Source organism: Pseudopipra pipra, chromosome 2 (assembly GCF_036250125.1).
Source record: "Pseudopipra pipra isolate bDixPip1 chromosome 2, bDixPip1.hap1, whole genome shotgun sequence".
NCBI lineage: Eukaryota > Metazoa > Chordata > Aves > Passeriformes > Pipridae > Pseudopipra > Pseudopipra pipra.
The window spans coordinates 119,106,967-119,127,132 of NC_087550.1; the positions used below are offsets into that span (position 1 = coordinate 119,106,967).

Genomic DNA, 20,166 nt, shown 5'->3' on the forward strand with positions numbered 1-20,166 from the left:
GGACGGGGACACGCGGGGGGGGACACGCGAGTACCGGCAGGGGCAGAGTCCTCCCTGCTCCCGCTTACGCGGAGCTGCTCAGGAGGGGTCCCCCCTCCCACGGGGGCCGCGGTGGAAAAGTGACTCGGGGAAAGGAGGGAGAACCGCCGTGCCCGGAGTCAGCCCGGGGGGCAGCGGGGGCTCCGCGGGGGCGGCCGCCCCCCCTCCGGCCGGCCTGTGCAAAATCGGAGGAGGCAGGAAAAAAAAATCAAGAGTAACGACGATAAAAAATAAAATAAAAAAACAAAACCACATTGAAACCAAACCCAAAGGCCGCGTGGCTGAGCGGAGCAGGAGTAACTGGAAGCCATGCACAGCAAAGCCGGGAGCGCAGCGGGGAGGGAGGGGGGCTGTTCTCCCGGGGGAGCCGGCGGCGGCGCGGTTTTTCTTCTCGGAGATCGGGAAATAAATAAGTTTAAATAGCTCCCCCCGTGCCGGACTCGGGTGCGGAGGGAGGGCGGCGGGTGCCGGGGCCGCGCTGCGTTCCCGGTGCGATCCGGCCCCGGGCCCGGCGGGACGCGCTCCTGGGGGCTCCCCCCCCGCTACTTCTTGGGCTTCTTGAAGATCTTTAGGGGGAACTTTTTCTTGCTCTGGCCGGGGTCAACCTCGTCGCCCGTGAGGCTGCTGTCCTCGTCCCCCGGGCTCTTCTTGGCGGCCAGCTGCGGGATGCGGGTGCTCTTGGCGCCGGGGGGCCGGCAGTCAGAGATGGGGGAGGGGGTGTCGGGGTCGGGGGAGCTGGGGCTGTGCGACCGCGACGAATCCGAGTGGCTGGGCTTGCCGGCCGTCGGGTGGCTGATCTCCCCCAGGCTGGAGGACTTCTCCATGCCGTGGTTCACCATCATCATCTTCTTCATCGCCATGGGGCTCTCGGGCAGCCGCTCCGGCAAAGGCCCCGGCCCGGGGGGCTCCGCGTGCCGGCTGCCGCCGTTGGGGGTGGGCGCGGCGGGGCCCGGGTGGCCGGGGACAGCCTCCTCCACGGAGCGGGTCAGCAGCGTGGGCCGGGCAGCCAGGAGCTTGGGGGCCGAGCTGGGAATACGCTGGTGGTCGCTCAGGTGCGGGATGGAGGAGTCGGAGTCGGAGCGAGTCAAGTCTCTGCGGTGGGAGGGAGGACACGCGTTAGTGCCGCCGGGGCCGGGCTGCTCCGAGCCCGCACACACACGGATGGGGGGATGGAGGGACCCCTCCAGGACTGCAGGACCCCGGGGAGGGGCAGTGGGGCAGGCGCCCGCCCCGCTCTGCCCCTCTGTACGAGCGGGGGCACCCGCGGGATGGGGGCACCCACGGGACAGGGGCACACCCAGGGACGGGGCACCCCCGGGCCGGGGGGCTCATCCTGCCCTGTGCCAACTTCCAGCACACGGGGCAAAGCGACCCCCCAAGTGCAGCCCCAGCACGGGGCTCACCGATGGGGGACGTGAGTGCACGGGGACAGAAGGGAGCCCACCCCCTCCCCGTGGGTCCCGGGGGGAGCTGGGAGGGGTCCCGGCTCGCCCTGGAGCACCGGTGCCCCCAGAGCTGCAGGACCGGGGGAGCTGCCCCCGAGGGTCCCTCAGCCCTCGCCGGCACCCCCATGTGCGCCCACCCCCCCCGCCCTCCCCGCACACACAGCCCCGACCCTGCCCCGCTCCGGGCTCAGCCGCTGCCAGCCCCTAATCCCGAGGCAGGAATCAGAGCCCGGCCGTGCCCGCACGAAGCCATGCCCAGCGCGTGCCCCACAGCGGTTTGTGCCCAGCCTGGTGCCTGCCGGGGACGGCAAAGGGAGCCCGAGGGGCTCCCGGAGCCTCTGTGGAGAGTGGGAGGTGGGAGGGAGGGGGAAATGGCAAGTCACAGCTCACTCCTCCCCGCCGGAGGGGCCGGGGGGTGCTGGCCCCACACCCCCGGGGTCCCTGCACAGCCACCACCCCATGGCAACACCCGGCACTGCACGGACACCCCTGGCACGGGCACAGGGATGGGGGCACGAGGGGACCCTAAACACAGGAGAGTGGTGTGGAATGGGATGGAAATGGAGAGGAAAACAGCAGAGGACAGAGAAGCAGAAGAGTGAGAAGAGATGGAGCTGCCCAGTTCCTCAGCCCCCCTGGCCCCTGCACAGACTCCCGGGACAGGGGTCACCAAACCCATCCACACAGCACGAGGAGCCCCCAGATCCTCTCCTACGGTACCACCATGAATAACAGCAACCTGGAAGCAGCAAAAGAGAGGCAAGACAAGAGAAAACGCCCTCAACACAGAGCTGGAACCTCTGGAGAGACATCCAGGCAGTACTGGGGAGATGCTCAGGAATCCCAGAATGGTTTGGTTGGGAGGGACCTTAAAGCCCATCCAGTGCCACCCTACCATGAGCAGGGACACCTTCCACCAGCCCAGGTTGCTTCAAGCCCCGTCCAGCCTGGCCTTGGACACTTCCAGGGATCCAGGGGCAGCCACAGCTTCTCTGGGCAACCTGGGCCAGGGCCTCCCCACCCTCACAGGGAAGGATTTCTTCCCAATACCACATCTCACCCTGCCCTCTGGCAGTGGGAAGCCATTCCCCCTTGTCCCAGGTCCCTCTCCAGCTCTCCTGGAGCCCCTTTAGGCCCTGCAAGGGGCTCTCAGCTCTCCCTGGATCCTTCTCTTCTCCAGGGGAACCCCCCCAGCTCTCCCAGCCTGGCTCCAGAGCAGAGGGGCTCCAGCCCTTGGAGCAGCTCTGTGGCCTCCTCTGGCCTCTCTCCAGCAGCTCCATGTCCTTCCCGTGCTGAGCCCCCAGGGCTGGAGCAGCTCTGCAGGGGGGTGTCACCTGAGTGGGCAGAGGGGCAGGATCCCCACACCCCCAGGTCCTTCTCCCCAGTGCTGCTCCCAGTCCATTCTCCCCAGCCCGTGTGCTGGGACTGTCCTGACCCAGGTGCCACTTTGCACTTGGCCTTGCTGAACTCCATGAGCTTGGCACAGTCCCACCTCTCCAGCCTGTCCAGGTCCCTCTGGATGCCCCATCCCTTCCCTCTGGCCTGTGACTGCCCCACACAGTCCCACATCAGCAGAGGTGCTGGGGGTGCCCTCGATCCGTGTCCGTGTCGCCGAAGGAGCCGTTCCACAGTCCCAGGCCCCATCCTGAGGAAGCCACTTGTCCCCGGTGTCCACAGAAACTGGGGGCACACACAGACCCAGAGTCCCAGCTGTCCCAGCACAGGGTGGTTGTACAGGCAGGGAAGATTTTCCTTGTACTGGAACGGGGTATTTTAACAAAACCCACAGAATAAAGCTGGGCTCTCATTCACCAGCTCCACAGGAATACACGGAGGACAAGGGGATCCTGAAACCCCATGGATGGCTGGGATACAGCCCTGGATCCACTGCAGGAGCCCAGCTGTGGAGAACTCCTCTCCTGTCTTCCCCAGAAGCAACAAGCCCCCGGCACTGCTGGGCTGGTCCTTGTGCCTTGCACATGGAGCTGCTCCCGCCGATATCCGAGTGCTGGAGCCACATCCCCGGGTCAGTGGCAGGGGAGAACACAACAGTCTGGATGGTGTGAACTCCTGGCTATTCTGAGGGAGCAGCTGGAGGCTGCCCAAGGCAGACACCAGCCATGGATCCCACGTGTGGAGCCACGGAGCTCCCAAGGCCACAGGCAGGTCCCACAGAAGGTCACTGTCACGGCTGGTGGCCCACAGCTCTCTCTGGGAGAACTGGGAGAACTGGGCCATGGGAACAGCAGCAGCAGCCATGAAACCTGATGGGGCTGAACATGGGGGTGTTTGAGCCAATCCCAGAACCTGGATGCAGATGGGATCCACACACTGGGGCTGGGAGAGCTCGGGATGCTGCCAGTGCCTGCAGACAGCCCCTGACTGTGAGCACAACCTTCAGCTCCTTCCCTCTGAGCAATCCAGGGGCTGCTGCTCTGCCTCAGTGTTTCTGGCTCATGCCAGTGCTTAACACACCTGCAGAGGGGGAACCTGTGCTGGGAACTGCTGTCTGGACACTCCCTGTTCCCTCTCCCAGGGCAGGGGGGTGGAAGGCACCCCATGCACGTGCTGAGCTGTTGGTGAGATGCTGCCAGGGCTGAACATCCACTTTCAGAGGCTTGTTTTCTCCACAAATCCCTGGAAAGTGCCCCCTTTCCAGGAAAACAAGGCAGACTGGCTGCAGGGGTTGGCACAGCCCGATGCCAGGCTGGGCCAGCGCTGGGTCCCAGCACAGCCAGGAGAGAAGAGAGGCTGTGGGGCAGAACCTCGGCCTGGGAATGGGGTCAGCTGGAGCCAGGGGAAGGTGGGATCATCTCCAGGCAGGATCATCACCAAGGAGGTGGGAGAGCCCTGAGGGGTCACAGCATGTCATGGCAGGTCCAGCAACACCTGCTCACTTCAACCTTGTAACTCCACAAAACATCTTCTTGTCCATGAAATCCAACCCAACCCTTCTGGCTGCCACAGTCCCACAGGGATCCGGGCGCGGGTCGCTGAATAAATCCTTTAAAAACAAGCAAGAGAGGGGCAAATACAGGGGGGTAACTACAGCAAAAACTGGATTTTTTAAACTGAGGTGACCTCAGGGATGTGTGAAGAGGGCGAGTTTTCCCTGCTGAGCTCCAGAGTCTCTCCCTCCGTCCCGCAGGTCCTGCAGTTTCCAATCCAGACGGGCCCAAAGCAATCCCACGGTGCTGGCAAGTGTGGAGCAAAGGACACCAGCAGCTGGAGAGCCCTCTCTGCTCCAGGAGGAATTTCTCCCTGGGAGCAGACACTGGGAACCCGATCCCTGGACAGCTGGTCCCGTGGGAGGCGCAGGAGGAGCAGCAGGAGCAGGTCCTTGGTGACCCCATGGCCGTGTCCCCTCCCAGGGTGGCTCTCCCTGGGCACCTGGGGGGTGGTTTGGGGGTTCCATGTCCCCATTCCTGTGTGGCTGTCGCTGCTGTTCCTGGGATCCCTTCTCTGGAGCAGAGGGCAGCACTGTGCCAGGTCCCACCTCGCTGGACCTCCAAGTTTGTCTCTGGGTTCATCATCCAGGGGGCTGAAGGAGCTGATGGGAATCAGCCCAGGAGGACCCAATTCCCAAATATCCCAAGGGTCTGAGCTAACCCATTTCCTACACAACCCATCCAGCTGTAACTCAGGAATATATTCCCGAGGGACAGAGGGAAATGCAGTGACTGCTGAGCCCAGCACACAGTGGCACATCCCCGGGGGGCAGCAGAGCCCAGCCTGCTGTGCCAGGCTCCAGGGACATCCTGGCACATGGCACAGAGCCACCATGCCAGGGACAATCCAAGGGACACCTGACAGACCAGGACACACACAGGGAGCAGCTGTGGCACCCACGGGCTGATTTTGGGAGCTGAACACCAGCAGCTGGAAACTTCTGCTGGGATTCTCTCCAGCGCCAAGTGCCCCTTTTCCTGGTGGTTCCCGCAAGGACAGGGGAGGTTTGCAGGTTTGGATCCACAGGGACGGGATTCCTGGGATCACACTGGCTGTGTCAGGGACAGCAGGAGGAGGAGGGGACACTCCCAAGCCCAGTGCTGGGACAAGAGGGAGCAAAGAGCATTGCCAGGATATTTCCATCATCTTGGGTGAGGCCCAGCTAAGGCCTGGCCTGTATCCCACTGTATCCCTAAGGATTATGCTCCTGAACCAGTATGGCACCTTGGGAAGAGGAAAAGCTGTCCCAGGACACAGCCAGACCTCGATGAGATGCTGGGAAAGGGCCCTTCAGAGGAAGCACTTCTGTGGAGCAACAGGAGCCACTGATGGCTCATCCCTCCTGGAAACCTCGGAGCAGAGCAGGAAAACACCTGGAGCCTCAGCCTTCCTCCATCCCAGCAGTGCTCACTGCTCTCTTCCCTGGATCCAGCACACCTACAGCCACCCAGACAGACTCCAACAGCACTCACCTGCCCGAGGGCAGAAAGGATCCACTTCCACCCACACCTCCTACCCTGCTCCATGATCCCACCAATCCCACCGATCCCACGGGAGCGCTGCCAAGGGGGAGGGACAGAGGATGGCATGGACTGACTGGGCAATGAGGGAGGGTGAGAGGATGGCATGGACTGACTGGGCAATGAGGGAGGGAGAGAGGATGGCATGGACTGACTGGGCAAACAAAGTGGAGAGCAAAGCATGGAGTGAGGAAAGGCTGGAGTGCAGGAAGCCTGGGAGCAGAGGGGGAGCAGGGGAAGGGGCAGGAAGAGGATCTGGAACAAACCCCTGGTTTTCCCCAGCCCTGCAGCCCAAGGGGGATTTTTCCAGGGGGTCCCGCTCGGGCACATCCTGGCACAGGGCTGAGGGAAGCCCAGGGGCTGCCCTGGGCAGGGTCTGCTCCCCCAGCCCTCACTCCTCACCCCTCCCTGCCCTGGGCAGGGTCTGCTCCCCCAGCCCTCACTCCTCACCCCTCCCTGCCCTGGGCAGGGTCTGCTCCCCCAGCCCTCACTCCTCACCCCTCCCTGCCCGGAGCATCCCCTGCTCTGGGCTCCTCATCCCATGCCCAGCGTGTGGCACCAGGGCAAAAAAGCTTCTCCTAAGGCAAATTCCCAAACTTGCTGTAGGGCTGAGCTCCTGAGCAGCCTCAGTGCAAATCCAACAGCAGTTTCCTTCCTTCCACCCTTCGGGAGCTGTGAATTACTCATTTCCCTGGATTCCTGACTCTCTCCCTCCCTTTGCTTTGGCTGCCGCCTCCCTTCCCAGCTGGAGAAGGGCCATGGTGGGGATTTGGTCCTACACTCCCATCTCCACGAGCTCTATCCACCTGAGGCAGGCACTGGCAGCAGAAACCTCTGTGCACACACAGCCCCTCCAGCCCCTCTCCCCTGCAATCCCGGGATCCCGCAGCACTCCGGAACCGCTCTGACCTTATTTGCGCCGGATCCTCTGAAGCCAATTGCAAAAGAGAAGCAGAGAGTGAGGAGTGGAGGGAGCAGCTCCCTGCCAGGATAACCCGGCAGGACTCCAGAGACAGCGATGCCCAGCCTTTCCTGGGGGAAGGGCTCCTTGGAGCTCCCCCAGCACTGGCACAGCCCGCTGTGGGAGAGGCCAACGCGCCCCGGCAGCCCCAACGCTCGGGGGGCACCTTCCTGCTACCAAGGGAGCCAGGGCTTTGTGGGGTCGCGCTCTGGTCCTTGGAGTGACTCCCTGGAAGGCCTTTCTCAGCCTCCCCCGCTGTCCTGCCTGACTGCCCGGGAGGCTGTGCAGCTCCAGGGATGTCTGGGAAGGCCCCAGCACTGGGGATATCAAGGAGGAGGAGAGATCCGTCGGTCACGGCGGCGTTTTTAGGGATGCATCAAAGCAGGATCTGCTGCTGATGCACTTGGATAAAACAATTAACAGCGACAAAACAACATCTCTGGGCACCCAGCTCCTGGTTTCCGCTGTCTGGAATGAGCAGGGATGGATGAGGTGGGGGGAGTCGCTGCTATTGTGTAGCTGGAGCAAATCCCGGGTGAAAGGTTCCACTGTCATTAATTATCCTGCCTCAGGGGACAGACTTTGCCTTGGGAACAGGGAGGGGACATTCCAGCTGCTGCTGAGGACCAAGGTTAGGCCCCCAGTTATTCCCTCCAAATGACCTCTCAGCACCATCCCTTTCCCTCTCTGGGATCCCCAGACCAGATCCCATTTCCCTCTGCCACTCCTGGGGGTCTGCAGGGTCTTTCACCTGGGCAGGAATTCTGTGTATTACAGGCCTCAGGTGGAAACCAAACACGTTTAAACACCTCTTTTGGACAGAGGTCATCAGCCCCAAGGCTCCTGGGATGAGCCCTCCCTCCTGCAGAGCCAGGGAGCCGATGGAAACAGGGACCAGCAGCATTCCCAGCTCTTACCAGTGTAACTCGGACACTGTGACTGAGCTCCCATCAGCAGGGATTAATCCAGAGTTTAATTATGCTGCTTCTCATCATCCCCAAACAAACATTTATGAATTAACTGATGCTGCTCTTTAACTCTCCATCGTGGAGCGGGTGCAGGAGTTTCCCCCTCAATATTCCAGACTCCAGCATCTGCCTGGGGCTCCTCAGCTTTGAGACACAACTCAGGGAGCAGGTGGAACATCCAGGGCAGAGACTGTGTGAACAAGGTCAGGAGAGATCCCAGCACCTGAGGGCAGAGGGACCTGCAGGTAAAGGGATAAGGGGACAACGTGCTGGGATGGACGAAGGTCTGATGACTGGGAATGTTGTCCTGCCTGGATAAATAACATGGATGGACATTTCCTCTGCCCACTGCCTCACCCAGAGAATTCCAGCCTTCTCCCAGCACTCTGCTCCCCACTGAGGGTTAGGAGACTGTTTTTAAGTTTGCCAAGGAGAAAGCCTGGAATGGAACTGGAATGGCCTGTCCAGGGTCACAGGCAGCCCCTGGAGGGCAGGAGGACAGGACAGGACAATTCCCTGATGGTCCAGCACAGCCCTCCCACCGCCTGCCGTGAGTGCTGGGACACCCTGAGACACGAGCACACATCCCACTGCTCCTGAGCTGGGGATCCAGCACTGCAGGCACAGCACCTGGAGCTGCTGCATCCATGACCCTGTGGGACAAGGAGCCCCTGGGCCCTGCTCAGACCAAAGCCACCCAAGGAATGGGACCCTCTGCTTGGGGCCCAGAACATTCCTGACCTGGCTGTTGGAGCAGCCCAGTTCAACCAGACAGGACTCCTGCACCTCCCTCACACCAGCAGGTGAATCAGGAGGGCTCAGGGGTTCAGGGGTGTGCAGGACAACCAGCCCCTGGCATCCTCCAGGTCTCCAAAGAGCCAACTCAGAGGGACCAAGCTAAAGCCAGTGATCCAGCAACAGAAGCTCCAACTGCCTCCTCAGACGTTCCTTGGCCAAAACACACCCATTCCTCATCCCTGCCAAGCCAGAGTCACTCTGGAACACATTCCTGAGCTGCTGCTTCACCACCTCCTACAACCATCCCAAATTTCACAAACACAGCCTCACGGTCCCACCCGCCACGTTCCCTTTGCAATTTGCTTGTGAAGACCCCAAACAAGTCCAGGCTTCAAACCAGGCTGGGGTTTGATGCTCAGCTGTGGTGCCTCCTCAGAGGTGGAACCTCACTCGTTTGGGGATAACCCAGTGCCCGGGAATTCTCATTTGCTCAGCTACAGTGGAACAACAGCACAGCGCCTCGGGAACGCCCCCACTGAGCTCCTGGGTGTGGGGATGGCCCATGGAACACTCCTGGGAGGCTCCAGGGGCTCGGGAGAGCGGTGGGAGGAACAAACAGGCGGATAAACCAGGAAATAAAGGCCCAGAGGGAAAGGGCGGGAGGAATGTGGCAGAAAGAGCACCCGGGCAAGCGGCAGCTCCGAGGCCCAGCAGGCAGGAGGCAGCTAGAAAAGAAACAGCAAATATACCCAAAGCTCCCAGTGCGACAGCGAACTCCAGAGGTGACATCAGGAGGGGGCAGGTCGGGGGTGGAGTCCATCTGGAGGAAATAAGAGGTGGTGTGATGGTAATAGACAGGGTGGACATGGCAAGCAGGAGCAGCGGTGGTGGTGGATGAGGAGCAGGAGGTGGAGGAGGTGGAGGCAGGCGATGGGCCGGCGCCGGGCAGGTCGCAGCTGAAGGACTGTCCGGAGGAGAGGCTCGGCATTCGGCGCAGGGACGCTCGGCCCGCCCGGAACGGCGCCGCGGGGCCCGGCTCGGGCTGCCCGGGCACGGAACCCTCTACCAACCTCTGCGATCCGTGGCCGTGCTGGGCGTCCACCAGGCGCTGCCGGACCGTGCTGGGCAGGGCAGGAGCTGCGGAGACAAAGGACAGGCTAAGAGCACGTCCTGCGGGCAGGAATGCTGTGCCAGAGCTGCCACCCCCAGGAATGCTGTGCCAGAGCTGCCACCCCCAGGAATGCTGTGCCAGAGCTGCCACCCCCAGGAATGCTGTGCCAGAGCCCCCACCCCCAGGAATGCTGTGCCAGAGCTGCCACCCCCCAGGAATGCTGTGCCAGAGCCACCACCCCCCAGGAATGCTGTGCCAGAGCCACCACCCCCCAGGAATGCTGTGCCAGAGCTGCCACCCCCCAGGAACGCTGTGCCAGAGCTGCCACCCCCCAGGAATGCTGTGCCAGAGCCCCCACCCCCCAGGAACGCTGTGCCAGAGCTGCCACCCCCAGGAATGCTGTGCCAGAGCCCCCACCCCCCAGAAATGCTGTGCCAGAGCTGCCACCCCCAGGAATGCTGTGCCAGAGCCCCCACCCCCCAGAAATGCTGTGCCAGAGCTGCCCCCCGTGGCACTGGTGCTGCCCCACCTCGAGCCAGCGGTTACGCCCGTTTAATGCAGAAGCAGCTTTAAGCTGGTGCTGAACATGCTGGATTAATGCCCAGCCCGTGGAGAACTCCGACATGGCTGATGGAGGTGCCTCTGAACACCTTATCTGAGCATCTTGCTTGAAGCAGAACCTGGCTGTGGGATTCATCCCACCTAATCAATCCCACCTGGCTCCCAGGGAGCCAAGAACTGGGCACCTCCAGGCCATGAGCCATCCCACCCTCGTGGACACCACGTGGCTCAGGTGGGACCTACACAGCCCAAAACAGGAGCCTTGGGTGAGCAGAGCAGGTCAGTGCTGGCACCCAAAGCTGTCACTTCCAGAGCTCAGCTCTGCTCCCAGTTACAGCATCATCATGCCAGTGGAGTGCCAGAGTAAAGCACTGAAATCATGGAATCATAGAAGAGTTGGGAAGGAATTCCTGGCTGGGAGGGTGGGGAGGCCCTGGCCCAGGTTGCCCAGAGAAGCTGTGGCTGCCCCTGGATCCCTGGAAGTGTCCAAGGCCAGGCTGGACGGGGCTTGGAGCACCCTGGGCTGGTGGAAGGTGTCCCTGCCCATGGCAGGGGTGGCACTGGATGGGCTTTGAGGTCCCTCCCAACCCAAACCTTCTGGAACTCGTGCCTCATTCCTCCACGCCTGCAATGGTGGCTCTGGGCCCAGAGTGGCCTCACCTGCTCCCAGCCTGTTCCATGACCACAGTTCCTCAGCCCCTGCACTCCCTGAGCCCCTGGACCCAGAGCCAAGGGAGGCCCCTTCCCCTGCTCAGAGCCTTGGGCACCATCCCCTCCATCAGGCCGAGCACTTCATGGAAAACTGGGGACCCCAGGCCTGCACCCCCACCCCCAGCCCAGCAGGCTGGCTGTGCTCCAGCCCCTGGCTGTCACCCACACAAGATGTTCCTCCTTTTGCAGGAGATAAGGTGTTCAGGATTGTCCAGGATTTCTTATGTGCATAAGAAATAAATGTACAAATGGGTTAAAAAGGTGAAGAGACAGGAAAGCTCAGAAATGGAGGAAGAGAAGGAGAGCTCCTTTGGGAATGAAGAACCAGCAATCCCTGCTCTGAAAACTCCCAACTGGGACACACAGGGCTCTTCTGACAGAGCAACTCCTTCTGAAGGATCCACAGGGATATATTTCAAGTGGAAGAAGGAATAAGAAGGAATAATTCTGGTAATTTGGCTGTTTCCACATGGCCAGGGTGAACTCCAGTCTCTCCCACTGCTCAGGTTTGCTGCTCCTTGGATCCTACACTCCATCCATGACCCTGTCCCTGCACAGTTTTACACCATCCACTTGCTACTTCAAGACATTTCTTCTTCAGCTCCAGAGCTGCAATTCCAGTCTGGGAACCTAACTGGGGTGACGGGTTTCTCCTGCAGATTTCTCTTTCCCTTGGGCCACATTTTTTTTTCCTGAGGATTCCCTATTTTTTTCCTGGTGTTCCACTCCTCATTTACTGACTTGACACCTTCCCCCTCTGCACCTCTCTTTGCCATCACTTATCCTGGGATGAGCTCCTGAGCACAGGCTGGGACCTCGCTCCCAAAACCACCATTTCCCTCCAGACACGCATTTTGCCAACATTCCCCAAATGACCTGCCCAGCATTCCAAGGAAAACCCCTAATGGCACGGCCCTGGCCGGGGCTGGTGCACACCCTCCTGCTCCATCCTGAAGGAAAGGCTCCAGCCCAAGCCAGGAGGTGTGTGCCATCCCCATGGCATCAGGGCACCGGGGCACAGGCTGCCCTAAGAGGTGGCACTGCTCAGTCCACGGAAGGATTCCAAGGGCACACGGCACAGAGGGATGGGGGAGCCCTGCCGGCAGCCGGGAGGGAGGTGGGATGGGAAAGGGAGCGTTGTCACCTCCTCCTGGCCTCACCTGGATCCTGCACCTCCACTTCAGGGGGAGAACCCAGTGACTCCAACCCTCCAGAATCCCTGACTGCACCCAGGACACGTGAGAGCTGAGCTGGGATTCTTCTTCATCCCAGCAGACCCCTCCCGGGGTTAGTACAGGGCTCAGTGAGGAGACATTAATTCATTAGTGCCCCGTGCCAGAAAGGTGGAAAATCGGTGGATGGATTTTAGTCCAGAAAAAGGCCAGAGGGCAGATGAAAAAATGACAATAAAACTGAAGAGAACCAAACCAGGGTATTTCCAGAGGGACTGATCCTCCGAGGACAGCGAGGAGCGGTCGCTGAAGCGGCGCCCGAAAAGCCAGGCTGCGTCTGGGGGGCAGCCAGGGGGGACAGGAGAGAGAGACATGGATTTACTGGGACAGGCACCACAGGGGAGCACAACACATGGGCAGGGGGAACTCGGCACTGCTCTCCTGAAGCAGGGCTGGCACACAGAGAAAGGAAAAGCCTCCAGGGACAGGCTCCCTCGCTCGGGAATTGGGGTGCCCAGGGCTTGTCATCACCTGCAGGGAGGGGGGCAGGACAGGGGGCAGGGGGACGGGCAGAGGGGTGGGAAGGGAGGAGGGCAGGGTCACTGCCCAGCTCTGGGATGATGGAAGTGCTCCCTGGAAAAGTCTTGAGGAGTCTTGAGCACGGGGAAGCTGAGGCTGGAATGGGGGCTGAAGGCTCAGCCCAGCCCAGCTCGTGGAGCTCACGCCCTCAGGAGCTGCTCAGGTGTCCCTTGGGATGTTCCCAAACATCCTTGCCATCAGTGCCCAGCTTGGGGCTGTGCCAGGGCTCTGGCAGAGCTTCCAGCTCAGATTCCCACAGGGACTGGGGACCCCACACACCAGGAGCTCACCATTCCCTGAGGCTTCCGTGGCCCCCAGGACACCTGATCCCACAAACCACCAGCTCCAATCCCACAGCTGCTGAGCCCCAGAAACACACAGGTACCCCTGGTCCTCCTGCCCTCATCCAGATCCTCCTGCCCTATCCCAATCCTTCTGCCCTATCCCAATCCTCCTGCCCTACCCCAATCCTCCTGCCCTACCCCAATCCTCCTGCCCTACCCCAATCCTCCTGCCCTACCCAAATCCCCTGTGCTCTGCCTTCCCCCCCACTGCCCCAGGTCCCACCTCAGCACCTGCCTCCAGACCTGCTCCAGACCTTCCCAGCACCAACCCAGAGCCCCAGGCACGAGGGGCACGTGGCCATGGCAGACATGGTGCCAACGATGAGACTTCTGCTCCTCCCTCCACCTTCTGCTCCCCTAAACAGCCCTGGCTTGGATTAAATCCTCCAGGGCTGCCCAGAGAAGCTGTGACTGCCCCATCCCAAGGCCAGGTTGGATAGGAAGGTGTCCCTGCCCATGGCAGGGGTTGGGGCTGGGGGGGCTTTAAGGTCCCTCCCAACCCAAACCTTCTGTGATTCCATGATTCTGTGGAAGTGACAAAGAGGGACAGGATGTCCCCCTTCATGACCACAAGAGGTGGGAACTGGGGGTTCAGCCTCTGCTCCAGGAAACGTTTGGCAGGTCCCTGAGGGTGGCAGGATGCTGTGGGATGCAGGCCCAGCTGTGCCTGAGGAGAGGGTGGTCCTGAGTCCTCTAAATCCCCAAAAATGATCAGGCCAAGGGGACATGGGGACAATCCCTTTTCCTGTCTCACTGCCCTGTCAGCCCAAGCCTTTGGGTGGGTTTTATGGTAAATGCTTAAATTCAGTGAGTTGACCAAAACAGCACAGAGAGGATGGAACAATGATTAACAATCTCTACATTACCAGCTCAATAATCTACAAATTACCAGTTCTGATGGAATTAAGAGGCTCCAAAAAACCTGGGGTCTGGCCTGAATGGACCTTCCTGACCCTGAACAACCAACTTTGGCCTTTGGGCATTTAAAACCCAGCTGGAATCAACCAATAATTCCAATAAATCCTCATGGGTGTGACCTACGGATCCAGGTCTGGCCCGTGTTGCAGCCCCCAGCAGGCACAGCCCCCCAGCTCAGAGGGACCACTGAGGCACAGTCCTCCTGATCACAGAGACCACCCACACCCAGACACAGCCCCCCAGCTCACAGAGACCCCACAGACACAGCCCCAGCTCAGAGGGACCACTGAGGCACAGTCTTCCTGATCATAGAGACCACCCAGACCCAGACACAGCCCCCCAGCTCAGAGGGACCCCACAGACATAGCCCCAGCTCACAGGGATCCCACAGACACAGCCCCAGCCCAGAGGGACCACCCAGACACAGGCCCCCAGGGATCCCACAGACACAGCCCCCCAGCTCACAGGGACCTCCCAGACACAGCCCCCCAGCTCGGAGGGACCACTGAGGCATAATCCTCCTGATCACTGAGACCACCCAGACCCCAAACACAGCCCACAGCCCCCATCCAGACACAGCCCCCAGCTCAGAGGGACCCCCCAGCCCCAGCCCCAGCTCCCAGGGACCCCACAGACACAGCCCCCCAGCTCACAGGGACCACTGAGGCACAATCCTCCTGATCACAGAGACCACCCACACCCAGACACAGCCTCCCAGCTCAGAGGGACCCCCCAGCCCCAGCCCCAGCTCCCAGGGACCCCATAGACACAGCCCCAGCTCCCAGGGACCCCATAGACACAGCCCCCAGCTCAGAGGGACCCCACAGACCCAACCTGAGCCCTCAGGGTGCCCCCAGCAGCCCCAGCAGCCCGGCCCACGTACATTGGATGGACATGGGGGACACGATCTCCTCGTCCAGGTCGTCCACGTCGTCGGTCATGATGAAGTGGGAGGGGTTGGGCCGGGGGGTGCCCACCCAGCCGGGGTCGATGTTGAGGGCCGAGGCCAGGCTGTGCAGCCCCGGGTTGTTGACGATCTGGAAGCCGCAGAGCAGCTCGATCTGCTGCCAGCGGTGCAGCCGCTCCCGCAGCGCCGCCGTCACCTCGCTCAGGGCCTGCCTGCGGGGGGGGCACCGTGAGGGACACCCCAGAGCACAGGGAGGGCAGCCAGGGACCAGGGGGGACACCACAGAGCACAGGGAGGGCAGCCAGGGACCAGGGGGGACACCACAGAGCACAGAGAGGGCAGCCAGGGACCGGGGGGGGAGGACACCACAGACAACCCACAGCACAGGGAGGGGAGCCAGGGACCGGGGGGGGACACCCCAGAGAGCACAGAGCACAGAGGGGGGAGCCAGGGACCGGGGGGGACACACCCCAACAGCCCACAGCACAGAGAGGGGAGCCAGGGACCATGGGGAAGGGTAAGGAGTGAGGGGGGACACCCCAGAGAGCACAGAGCACAGAGAGGGGAGCCAGGGACCGTGGGGAAGGGTAGGGAATGAGGGCACACCCCAAACAGCCCACAGCACAGAGCAGGGAGCCCAGGGACCGCAGGGAAGGGTAGGGAGTGAGGGGGGACACCCCTCAAACCACCCCAAATAAAGAGTCCTGGGGCCCAGCTTTGTATCCAAAACTTGAGACGCTTTTCATTCCACTTTCAGGAGTGAGGGAATTAAAAAACTCAGCGAGGACTGAAATATCCAGGGATAATGACAAGGGAGGATGGGTTCCCACTGCCAGAGGGCAGGGTGAGATGGGATACTGAGAGGGAATTCTTCCCTCTGAGGTTGGCAAGGCAAAGGTTGCCCAGAGAAGCTGTGGCTGCCCCTGGATCCCTGGAAGTGTCCAAGGCCAGGTTGGACGGGGCTTGGAGCAACCTGGGCTGGTGGAAGGTGTCCCTGCCCATGGCAGGGGGTGGAATGAGATGATCCTTAAAATCCCCCCCAACCCGACCCATTCCATGATTCCATGATCAAACATCCTGCAGCCTCCCAAAACCTCATCTTGATAGGACTCTTAATTGCTCCACATAACTGTGATCTCTTGTTTCTCACAGGTAAAAGTAAAAGGTTACAGATGACAAGGAGCAAGTCCAATCCCAGGCCACCAAAGCCAGGAGAAGTTCAGCCAAATGAGCCCAAAGCCCTGCCCAGGTGCCAGGACACCCCAGCCCATGGCACAGGAGGGAGGCAGGGCCCAGGGAGGGGTCACCACACACTCACTTTGCAGTTAAGATCTTGTGATCCACGTCGTCCAGGGAGGAGCTGTGAGCGACGTGGAACGTCCCAAACAGCGTGTTCCGCTTCTTCTTGATCTTCTCAGCCTGGAACATCAACACAGAAGGGTCACAGGATGAAGGTGACCTGCTGTCTCCTCCAGGACATGAACATCCTGGATGGGCTGGGACAGGAACAGTCCCTGCAGCTGCCTGCACGTGTGGGAACAGTGGGAATGGTGTTGGGACTGAGGGATGTCATTCCCTGGCACGGGGGTGAGCAGTTCACCAGCAGCAAGTTCCAGCTGGAGGTTTCATGCTCCCTTCTCCCAGCTTCCCAAAATTCAGAGGGAACTGAACTGAAGAGAGAGAACTTTGAGGGCAGGGGTGGAGTCCCCATCCCTGGAGGGATTTAACAGTCCTGTGGATGTGGCACCTGGGGACATGGGTCAGTGGTGGCTGTGGCACTGCTGGGGGAATGGGTGCACTTAAAGGTCCCTGAGGGCTTTCCAAACCCAAACCATTCCATGACTCCATGAACCAGGCACCTCACTCAGTGAAGGGCCCTCATAAAAACTTGGCTTGTCTTTCCAATGAGCAACCACCCAACACACCCCAGTGATGCCCAGGGGGTGTTGGCTTGGGCAAGGTTTTTGGTTTGAGGTTGGTTTTGTGCCACTGTATTAAAAAAAAAGCCTCAACCCACAGCTCTTCAGTTCCCAGCTCCAGGGGGGGCTTTGGGACTTGGGGAAGCCAAGGATGTGGATGTGAGAACTGACACAGCCCAAGGAAACCTGTTGAAATGCTAGAATGTTCCCAATAAAGGAAGATTAAGGCAGACAGATTTCCCTCCCTGCCAGCCCTGCAGGCTGTGTATGGCCATGGAGACAGGGACATGTTACAACAGCCTCCCTGAGCTCATCCCATAGGGCTGGTACACAGAGCCCAGGGAATGGGAATGCAGCAGGGATCCACCCCATGGATGGCACACAAAGCCCAGGGAATGGGAATGCAGCAGGGATCCACCCCATGGATGGCACACAGAGCCCAGGGAATAGGAATGCAGCAGGGATCCACCCCATGGATGGCACATTCACTCTGGGATTTCACTGCCTGGGCACATCCAGCCCCTGGAGCAGGGATTAGGCTGAAGAGGTGCAAAGCCTCCTGCTCACTGATTGCCCAGGGCAGCAATCCCTGTCCCACACCTTCCCAAGGCTCCAGTGACATCCAGCCAGGCCCTGCCCAGCCGAGAGCCTGCGGCTCATCATCATCATCATCCTCCTCCTCAGGGAAGGTTTGAGCTGCACTTTTAAAAAATGCAAATTCAGGGCATGAAAAAAGAAACTGCCTTTGACCTGAAGGAGGGCAGGGTTAGATGGGATATTGGGAAGGAATTCCTGGCTGGGAGGGTGGGGAGGCCCTGGCCCAGGTTGCCCAGAGAAGCTGTGGCTGCCCCTGGATCCCTGGAAGTGTCCAAGGCCAGGTTGGACAGGGCCTGGAGCAGCCTGGGCTCAACAACCCCATGGTAGGGGGTGGCACTGGATGGGCTTTGAGGTCCCTCCCAAGCCAATCCATTGTGGGATTCTGTGATTCCATGAAACAAAGAAGGTGCAGAGAAACCAAACTGTGCAGGTTCCACCCCAACCCCTGCAACTCAGGACGGTGCAACTCTCACCCCTTCCTTGGCCACCAGCAGCTGCTTCTCCGCGTTCTGCTTCTTGATGTTGTAGTACTGGACCTCCACCTCGTGGGTCAGCTGGAGCCACTTCTGCAGGGCCTCGGGGGCAGCCCAGCTGCAGTGGGACTCCAGCTCCTTCTCCGCGTTCTTCAGCGCCATCCGGACCTGCAGGGGAGCGCCGGGATGGACACGCTGCCCTCCCACAGCTCAGCCCACCCTGCCTGCCAACCCGCCCTTCCAGGGCACCAAAGTGAGGACAGAAGTCCCCACACAGCCCCATCCCTGGCAGGGTAGCAGCAGAGGTCCTCAGCAGAGGTCCTTGGGAGGAGCATCCTGGACCACGGGCACGGGAGGGAGCACAGCCACCCACAGACCAGGCTGCTGCTCCAGCACCAGAACCACCTACAGACAATTCCTTTCATCCCACAGCTGAGCTCCTGCCTCAGAAATTCCCAGCCAGCACGACCCCTCCATGTCAGCTGCTCTGCCACCAACCCCAGGAAAACCCTGCAGAGCTGACAGACAGCACAGGGCACGAGGGAGTTCAAGGAGAACTGGGCTGGAGGGGAGGATGCTCAGGGTGTTTATTGCAGCCTCCAGACACCCCTGCAGAGCTCCCTGCCTGTGTGTAAATCCCACGGATCCTCCCCTGGAGGCAGCATCCCTGACAGGATCCCTGTCTCACCCAGCTCCCAGCCAAGCCCAGGGAGCTGTCAGGAGACACTTCCAGGCTGGAGCAAGTGAAGCAATATTTAGACACAAAGCATGTGCTGCTGGTCAGGAAAGGAACAGCACGGCTGGAATCAGCCTTTCCTGGGGTCTCTCATTCCCCCCCAGCCCAGGCTCCCACACCCTGACTCATCCCAGAGAAGGGAGAGGGTACAAGATTAGAAGGAAGTGGGTGAGAAGCCAGTTGAGGACACCCAAACGTCACAGAAAAGCCTTTAGTGCTGGAGACCATCAGGATTAACTCTTCCCTGCCCTGCCTCTTCCCTGCCCACCGTGTGGAGAGGCTTTGGCACACCTGGAGCCCGACACAAGCCCTGCAGGAAGTGAACCCTGGAGGGATGCAAGGATGGGAATGTGATCCCGGGACAGCCCCACCCATGGCCAGGACTCCCCTGCCCCCATGGCCCCCGAGGCTCAGGGGGTTGCCTGGTCTTACACTGTCCAACCTGGTCTTACACTGTCCAACCTGGTTTTACACTGCCCAACCTGGTTTTACACTGTCAACCTGGTTTTACACTGTCCAACCTGGTTTTACACTGTCCAGCCTGGTTTTACACTGTCCAACCTGGTTTTACACTGTCCAACCTGGTTTTACACTGTCCAACCTGGTTTGACACTGTCCTACCTGGTCTTACACTGTCCAACCTGGTTTGACACTGTCCAACCTGGTTTGACACTGTCCAACCTGGTTTGACACTGTCCAGCCTGGTTTGACACTGTCCAACAGGTCTCCTGGCTGCCAACCCCCCCAGAGCAGCTCCCAGAGCAGCTCCCAGAGTGTTCCCTGCTCCCGCTCCTCCCAGCCCACGGGCACAGCCCTTCCCCTGGCGGTGGGCGGGCGGAGAAGCGTTTTGTAAAGGATTGCTCAGACTTGGATCTCTTCCCTCAGCGTGTTATTTAACTCGGTCACGTCTCACCCAGCCCACAGCTGTGATTCCCAAGGAGCCCAAAGGCAGATCCTCTGAAATCCCAGAGTTTATCCCGAAGAAGGTCCATGGGGCAGCCCCGAGGCACCGCACACAGGAGGTCAAGCACTGCCAGCACGTGGGTGGGATTTGGGCTCGCTGAGTACAAAACTGCCTCAATCAGTCCCAGAGTTCCAAACTCACAATGGCACACCCCGGGTTTTTCCTGGTTTTTCCCCAGGTGCTGCTCCCACCACAGAGGAACTCTGACCCCCAACCACAGGCGTCTGGGATTTGGGAATATGGAGAATAAGTGGGCAGGAAATCTGGCACTGGGTGTTTGGGGTACAGGAGTGCTCAAAACACAGGAACAATGTTTTTAGGGAATGGTGGGAAGGGGAAGTGCTGTGGAACAACAGGCAAGGGACCAGTGGTTGAGATGAGGGTCCACAACCCAAATCCTGCCAGTTCTGCAGGGAATCAGTGCAAACAGGAGCTGGTTTGTGTGTGTCCATTCTCCTGGGAAGATGTCTGAGATCCCATTTGGACCACTAATAATCCCTCTGCTCTGGAGCCAGGCTGGGAGAGCTGGGGGGGTTCCCCTGGAGAAGAGAAGG

At 60.4% G+C, this 20,166-nt stretch overlaps 1 protein-coding gene across 13 annotated transcripts in view; it reads right to left on the reverse strand.

The window, feature by feature from the left end:
- Positions 1 to 270: 270 nt before the first annotated feature.
- The window catches only part of STIM1 (stromal interaction molecule 1), a 67,927-nt gene continuing 48,031 nt past the window's right edge, over positions 271 to 20,166 (reverse strand). Inside the window, exons 8-15 of one of the 13 annotated variants that reach the window (XM_064647213.1) lie at positions 17,913 to 18,080; positions 16,242 to 16,342; positions 14,900 to 15,135; positions 12,432 to 12,512; positions 9,691 to 9,757; positions 9,370 to 9,440; positions 6,863 to 6,881; positions 271 to 1,131 (exon numbers count right to left, since the gene is read on the reverse strand). In XM_064647213.1, the coding sequence (XP_064503283.1) occupies positions 582 to 1,131; positions 6,863 to 6,881; positions 9,370 to 9,440; positions 9,691 to 9,757; positions 12,432 to 12,512; positions 14,900 to 15,135; positions 16,242 to 16,342; positions 17,913 to 18,080 (1,293 nt within the window). In that variant the 3' untranslated portion in view covers positions 271 to 581. Of the gene's footprint in view, positions 1,132 to 6,862; positions 6,882 to 7,854; positions 8,122 to 9,369; positions 9,758 to 12,431; positions 12,513 to 14,899; positions 15,136 to 16,241; positions 16,343 to 17,912; positions 18,081 to 20,166 lie in introns of those variants that run through there. The other 12 variants (XM_064647214.1, XM_064647212.1, XM_064647218.1 and 9 more) reach the window with 12 other exon arrangements.